Source organism: Lacerta agilis, chromosome 7 (assembly GCF_009819535.1).
Source record: "Lacerta agilis isolate rLacAgi1 chromosome 7, rLacAgi1.pri, whole genome shotgun sequence".
Lineage (NCBI taxonomy): Eukaryota > Metazoa > Chordata > Lepidosauria > Squamata > Lacertidae > Lacerta > Lacerta agilis.
In genome coordinates, this window is record NC_046318.1 from 6190621 (window position 1) to 6198733 (window position 8113).

The 8113-nt window shown below is 49.0% G+C and overlaps 1 protein-coding gene across 1 annotated transcript; it reads right to left on the reverse strand.

Moving 5' to 3' along the window:
• Position 1: 1 nt before the first annotated feature.
• Positions 2 to 6402, reverse strand: PCDH12 (protocadherin 12). The gene is made up of 4 exons (XM_033154260.1): positions 3271 to 6402; positions 1966 to 2063; positions 1400 to 1512; positions 2 to 384 (listed from the first exon to the last, which is right to left on the reverse strand). The coding sequence occupies exons 1-4, from the start codon at positions 5968 to 5970 to the stop codon at positions 92 to 94; spliced, it is 3204 nt and encodes a 1067-aa protein (XP_033010151.1). The 5' UTR covers positions 5971 to 6402; the 3' UTR covers positions 2 to 91.
• Between the last annotated feature and the right edge of the window lie 1711 nt (positions 6403 to 8113).

Here is an 8113-nt window from a genome sequence, read left to right on the forward strand (position 1 = left end):
TTGCACAAAGCACTGTCAGTTTCAGCCCCCACATCATCTCTAGTCGGATCTTGGGGCTCACTACATTCTGAGAGTTGCTCAACAGCCCCAATCATGAATCTACCTGGGGACTGACTTTCTGAGCCAAGATCTTCTCAAAAAGTGTATTCATCTCTGAGAGGAAGGCGCTGGAGAGCCTGGGCTCCGCTGAGTTTGGCTTGTGCCCAGCTGCTTTGCCAAAGGTTGCAAAAGTGTGAGGTTCATCTCTGCCTGTGGTTTCCTTGCTCAGTGGAGACGGCACTGCCCCTGGTGACACAATATTGTCCTTGTAGTCAGTTGAGATGGGAAAGGACAGCCTCGCCATCCATGCTGGGTCTTCCACGTTCAGCTGATCAAGATCCAGCCCTACAGGGTGGGGGAAAGAATAAATTAGGCTTAATTGATAAGGATAGACTCAGGGCTACACGAGTCCTGTAATTCCATGTGAGTACTGATTTCAGAACTCTGCATTATGTTAATCTCATTACTCATTTTAAAATCAAAAACAAATTTCTACCCCTTAATGTTTCCAATGCTTTGTGGGTCAGGGAGACACCACAATAAGATTTTTGTTGTTCATCAGTGGTTGACCTAACTGCTGCCCTCTCCATTTCTAGCAGAAGCAGAATGAATTATGTACTCAGGATTTTACACAGAGAGCCAGTGTAGTATAGTGGTTAGAGCAGGCATTGGCAAACCCCGGCCCTCCAGATGTTTGGGACTACAATTCCCATCATCCCTGACCACTGGTCCTGTTAGCTAGGGATGATGGGAATTGTAGTCCCAAACATCTGGAGGGCTGGGGTTTGCCTATGCCTGGGTTAGAGTGATGGACAGAGACTTGGGAGACCAGAGTTCAAATCCCTGAAGCTCACTGGGTGACACTGAACAAGTCACTGCCTTTCAGCTGAACCTACCTCACAGGCTTGTTGTGGAGATTAAATGAAGAGGATGAGAACCATGTATGCTACCTTGAGCTTGGAGAAAAAGGGAGTATTTTAAATAAATAGATAAGCCTGTCTACCTCCTTCCTTGGAGGTTGGATGGCCATCTGTCATGGATGCTTTAGTTGGGATTCCTGCATTGCAGGGGGTTGGGCTAGATGACCCTCGGGTCCCTTCCAACTCTGTATAATTCTATTATTCTACCTTGATCACTAGGAAGAGGATCCCAGCAATGCACTACTCTTCCTGTGCCTTTTCCTGGGTAGCATAGGTAGCATATCACAGAACAGGAATTGGAGACAAATATGTCTCTAAGGGTGCCTAGTCAGCCACTCCTCCCATTACGTGATGGGCCTGTGAAACGATAAGATCGGCTAGGATACAGCTTCAGAGACCGCATCACTGAGACGGAGGGACTTGAGTGGTTGGTAGCTTACCAGATGGGCAGTCCAGTAGGTTCCCTAGCTCCTTTCCCAGCAGCTCCCAGTCATGGTGTTCACAGCCGCTGCCCTCCTTTGTGATGAGATCTTCAACATTTGAATTGGGGTTCCTGTGGAAAAGGAGAAGCATCTTAGGGCCTTCACCCAACACAGGAAAAGCTGCCCCTTCCATTGTCCCGCTCAGTCTGCGATTTGCAGAGATCCCACAGTGACAACCCTAAAGTGTATATGCCCAACAGCAGCAGCGGATGAAAGAGAAGCATTATCTGTTAATAAACAAAACCACAGTACTATGCCTTATACAACCTTCATTATAAGAGAAGGGTTAGACGTTCAATTCTTTATACATTCAGCAGATTATCAGTCGACTCTTAAAAAATGTAGGAACTTGCTACACCTCTACTGAAGACTTCCTCTCAGCAAAGTGCCTGGCTCTCTTAAAGGCAAACAAACCTGTGATAGGGAAACATGTTTCTAGAGGACATGAGGGATAGGCCAGTCATTTCCAGTGAAGGAGAAAAGCTGCTTTACAAGGCCGGGCATATAAGCTGCACAAAACTCACCTGCAACAAGCATTCTTGGCAGTGTACTTGTTCCCTCTGTGGTTGGGCTTTGGCTGCACTTGGCCCTGATGCAGTAGAGACAACAACTGCGAGATTTGCTGAAAGACAGGAAGAGCCGGTATCCGCATACAATCCCGACCAGAGCTGTTTCCTAACAGGATATCCCCACTCCTCTATGCTCCGCTTGAGCTATTTATAATGTCTGGTGCTCTTCCCCTCTCTGCAACATCCACCTCAGGAAGAAAACAAGCCATTTGTGTCTTATCTGCATCTCTGTTTACTCACAGCAGCTACCACCCATTGTACAAAGCTGTGGAGTTGACGACCGCTTCAGTGTTACAGTGGTTTGAATGACGCTGAACTTGCCAAGTTGGACAGTTTCCTCTGAGTAATTTCTAATGCACGCTCTAGTTGCAAGCCTACATAGGTTGGTGCTGCTTATAAATCTAGCAACCCTGAATAGAACAGGGGAGGAACTAAATGCCCCCCACTTGCAGCTCAGAGATGTAGCCATGCAGTGCCACAGCTAAGTGTTTTGAAGCCTGGGCTCCCAATTCCTTTCGTCCCTCATCTCTCTGGGATCTGTCACTATACAATTTAAAAGGACGATAGGTGAAGTGGCAGGAAGTTACAAAACGGAAGCTGCCCCTGGACCGACTTCTGTGGAAAGTGATTTGTAAAACCTGAGCGACGTTTTTGAGGCTGAAATCCTAGACACATAATTTGTTGTTGTTGTTCAGTCGCTCAGTCGTGTCCGACTCTTCGTGACCCCATGGACCAGAGCACGCCAGGCACACCTATCCCTCACTGCCTCCCGCAGTTTGGCCAGACACATAATACAGAGTAGTAAACCACCTGCACAGGAGCAATGCTGAAGTAAAAGGGGTAGAAATAAATCCTGCTACTTGTTACAAGTGTTTACTGCTCAGATAAAAGAAAACACAGAAACGGGTCCAAAAATAAGATTCGGCCAGATCCTACTGACTAGTCGACATGGCTTTCTAGAACAGAAGGACGTGTTTTTCCCTCACACCATCAGCCATATTTAATAGACGAACCTGTTTTACAGGGTTAGGAAAAAGAGTAGAAGAAAACGAACTGCCCTCAGTAAGCCTATCTGTTTGTTGGCTTTGTCTACCACTTTGAAAACAAAATTACTTGAATCTGAAAAGGAAGCATAATACAATTTTTTATTTATTTCAACAGCCAACTATGCATCACCACCCATAAGAGATTGATTACTATATATCCCTATTCTGCTGTACCTACCCCTTTCCCAAAACCCACCCTATTCCTGTCTCTTACCTGGACTGGGGCAGATTCCATGGCTAGTTGTCCTCCGGGGCCTTGCTCGGCAAGAGCTGCCAGAGAAAGCCTCACAAGGCTTCTCAAGATGTGCTGGCGACTCGGAGCCTCCTCTGGACCTGCCTTAGCCTTCTCCGACAAGTGGTCTTTAGGCCAGAAGATGGAATCGAGTAGTTTTTTATCTGTGGGCTGCACATCCCGAGCGGTGGGGCTTCTGAACCTTTGTGCATACAAAGGAGCCTGCTCAGCAAGGCTGCTGGAATTTCTCTGGTTCCTGAGGGTCCGGTACAGAGTGGGTGTCATGTGGCATGGCACCCCCAAGGCCTTAAGCCAGGCAGCTTCTGATGGATTCTCTATCTCAGCCTGACGCTGCTGGGCATCCTCCTGCCGCAGCACAGGCACGACGTGGATGTCTGCTTTCTGGATGGGTTTGGGGGGTTTCTTGGGTTGCTGTTGGCTGTAAGCCTGCTCTGCTTCCCGACAGTTATATGCCATGTTGCCGTGCTTCTCCCTTTTACACAGGGACATAACCAACCCCAAGCCTACCAAAGAGATGGCAAGCAACCCTACAAGGCAGATTCCCGTCACCACAGAGGGGCTGAGGGGCTGGGACACCGGGAAAGAATCGGGCATGCGCTCACAATGCCTCTTGAATGTTATCTTCACCAGAAATCTGGCGGAGAGCGGCACCGAGCCTCGGTCACTCACAGATATCACCAGGTCCAATTCCCTGCCCACAAGGCTGCTAGCATCGCTCCCATTCAGATAAAGCTGCCCGGACTGGGGATCAAGGACACAGATGCCGGCTTCATTGCCACTCAGGATGCTGTACAGCAATATCCCATTCATTCCTGAGTCTGCATCGGTTGCCAGTATAGTGAGCAGCAGGGGAGCATTAACCGAGGCGGCTAGTTCGGAGCTCCTTTCTTCCTTGGGCACCAGCACATGTCCAGTGTCAGGATCCACAAGGGCAGTGACACTTGCCCGGCCACCTTCCAGCTCTGGCTTTATTACCACTGGGTGATTGTCATTCACATCGAGCACAGTGACTGTCACGGAAACGTTGGCCGATAGCTGAGGCTGGCCCATATCTTCTGCTATTACAAGGAAGTCAAGGCTGGTAATCTTCTCGGCATCAAAAGCCGCATGGGCCCTGATTTCCCCAGTGCTGGCATCAATAGTGAGCCACTCTAGAACTAGAGGATCTGGGATTCTGTACACAACTTTCCCATTAAGGCCTGAGTCTGCGTCTTGGGCCCTGACCATAACTAAAACAGAAGGCGGCTCACTGTTCTCTTCAATAGAAACATGATAATGGTTTGTTTCAAAACAGGGCATGTTGTCGTTCACATCACTGACATGAACAGTGAAATGTCTGGTTATGGCCAGCAATGGGGTCCCTCGGTCCTGGACCAGCAAGGTCAGGTGGTGCTGTGTCCAGCTCTCCCTGTCCAAGGGGGCATTTGTTAGCAACATGTAGCTGCCAGGCGAGAACCTTTTCAAGGCAAAGTGTTCCTCACCTTGCCTGATGTAACAATCCACCTGCCCATTACGGCCCGAATCGGGGTCAAATGCTGTCACTAGAGCAACAAAGCTGCCCTGGGGTTCAGCTTCTGATACTATGGCTGCTTGTTTCGCCCAGATGACTTGGATCTCGGGCGTATTGTCATTGACATCCAGAACACGTATGAAGAGCTTGCAGTGAGCTGGAATGGAATTGGCACCCTGGTCTCTGGCTTGCACCTCCAACTCGTAGGCTGAGTTCTTCTCATAATCCAGTGACTGCTGCAAAAGGACGCCGCCTGTGTGACCCTCCACAGCAAACGTTCTGAGCACCTCCTCAGAAACATGTTTGCTGAAGGAGTATTCAATCTCTCCGTTAAGTCCTTGATCGGGATCAGTGGCAGTGAGGTTGATCAGAAGAGTCCCGGCCAAAGCATCTTCCCTGATCTCCACGGACACAGAACCCTGGGCAAACATGGGGCTGTTATCATTGGAGTCGAGCACATTCACGGTCACAATAGCGGTCCCAGATCTAGGGGGCACTCCGTGATCGACTGCAGTCAAGAGCAACTCAAACGAGGAGTAGAGCTCCCGGTCCACTTCTTTAATGACCACCAGCTCTGGCTGCTGAGTTCCGTCAGAACCGGCTGTGACCTCCAAGGCGAAGTGCTCACTGGGTGACAAGAAGTAGGAACAGAAAGCATTAGATCCAGCATCTGGGTCCACGGCTCGACCCAAAGGGATTCGGGTCTGTAAGGATACACTTTCAGATATCTCCAGTTCCAGTGCCGCTTGAGGAAACCGAGGCCCGTTATCGTTGATGTCCAAGACGTGGATCTCCACATGGATCAGGGTGAAGTATTGGGCTGCTAGAACGCTGAATGAGAGGACACACGGGTCTCTATGGTGGCAGAGCCGCTCCCTGTTCAGCCTCCCTGCGGTGCTCAGCAAACCATCTCGAGAGTCCATCTGTATGGGAAACGCTGCAGAAGGCTGAAGCAGCTGGAAGGTTCCCCGACTGCCCTCTGTCCGGCCAATTTCTTCCGACAGCCTTCCCAGAACAGTCCCAGGCTGTACTTCCTCCAGAATCTGATACTGCATGGTGAATGTAGAAACTTCCTGGCAATCCATCAGCAGAAAAGAAGAGCACAGTATAGGAACACATAGCGCCAAGGACATTCTTCTGAATGGTGGCATTGCAAATTTCAGCCCCTCTGCACGTGGGGTTGGTCTGGAAGTTGACTATCCTAAAGACTCCAAAAGAAGACAAAGCCTTCCTTAGAGGCAAGATCCATTGCTACCTTTCTTGCTGCAGGAAAATCAGACTCTCCAAATAATGCCAGAGATTGTACAACTGCTTCTCTTGCTAGCGCTCAACCCCCCCTGAGCTGGGGGCTTGGAAAGAGCAGAGAGCGTGTATTCCCCCCCCCCCGAAATGCAGACTTCGCCCTGCAGCTTCCTGCCAAGGCCATTTCCTAGGGAAACTCCACCTACAGGAAAGGGGAGGTAGGCCAGCTGCACAATGGCCGGCTCTAGATGGGATTTGCAAGGAAGCTGGGAACACGAGTGGTCTCGCCTACATCCTAGAGCAGAGGTAATGCACAAATCTAGGGCGTGGCGGCGATGAGCCTATACCTAACCTAGATATGCCAAAGGAAACAACTCACATGGATCTGCTTGGATCAGATTCTAGGGGCCGGGCTCTGCCCCTTCTTCCCCAAGGTGTTCTTGTGTAGTGTGAACAGTAGGCTGACCTGCCAAAACCAACAGGATGAAGTGCTTCGTGTGGATGAGAGCCAGTGTGGTGTAGTGGTTAAGAGCGGTAGACTCGTAATCTGGGGAACCGGGTTCGCGTCTCCGCTCCTCCACATGCAGCTGCTGGGTGACCTTGGGCTAGTCACACTTCTTTGAAGTCTCTCAGCCCCACTCACCTCACAGAGGTGGGGGAGGAAGGGGAAGGAGAATGTTAGCCGCCTTGAGACTCCTTCGGGTAGTGATATCAAATCCAAACTCCTCCTCCTCCTCCTCTTCTTCTTCTTCTTCTTCTTCTTCTTCTTCTTCTTCTTCTTCGTGGCACGGAGATCACTATTATCACCTGCTAAAAGTGACAGCAAGGACAACCCTACTTGTACCCTGATTACAGCTGCCCCTGCTCCTATTCTCTATTGAACACTGTCTACCACTCTGACTGCTCCATCGTGTCTTAACCCTCCTGCACACTGTTTAAACTGAAAACGGATGTTACAAACTGCAAAATATAAACCCTTAAAAAATACACAAGATCCAGCAATATGAGAAACTACAGCTGTTCGTGATTATGAAAGAGATGAGGAAACAACAACAACAACAACAACAAACTTTATTTGTGTAGCCTACAGGCCATTGCATTAAAAAAAACACATATTACAGATACTGGTAAAAAGCCCTATATAAACCAATAAAATGAGCTGAATCAGAATTCAGCACAGAGATGAGGAAAGAAGGAATTTCACATGAGGAAGCAACAGCGTTGTCCATACTTCCCGTTTTTGTTATTTGTTTAAAGAGGACTATCACACTGCGTGTGCCATTTTACAGAGAAAATATGGAACAAGAAAAGGAAATATGTCAACAAAAGGGAGAGACACTGTGAATCATGTAAGCAAACACAGTTACCATGTTGACATTATCCACCAAGTATTATTTTGTCTGGATTAAAGAATCCAATTCTTAATAAAGATTGTGCAGCAGAGGGAGCACTAACATCACTGAAATAAATCGCTGACTGTGGCTCTCTGTTAGAAGATCTTGCTGAAAAGATTGCCAGCAAAAAGGTTCCTGAGGTGGGTTGGGGAAACCAAGAAACGCTTATTTAGCACATCTGAAGATACAGGTTCCCAGATATATTGTCTCAGGATTGCTTTGTCAGGGAATCCAAGAATTGTAGCCCATAGCCCCTCACATTTACCTTCCCACTTAAATACACAATCACCTCAAAAGCTCCTACAGTGGGGTAGGAGAGCTGGGGGGGGGGGATCACATCTGGCACCCAATGTGCCACTTCGGTTTCAGATGGGTAAGGTAAAGGGACCCCTGACCATTAGGTCCAGTCATGTCCGACTCTGGGGTTGCGGCGCTCATCTCGCATTACTGGCCGAGGGAGCCGACGTACAGCTTCCGGGTCATGTGGCCAGCATGACAAAGCTGCTCCTGGTGAACCAGAGCAGCACACGGAAACGTCATTTACCTTCCCGCTGGAGTGGTACCTATTTATCTACTTGCACTTTGATGTGCTTTTGAACTGCTAGGTGGGCAGGAGCTGGGACCGAGGAATGGGAGCTCACCCCGTCGCGGGGATTCG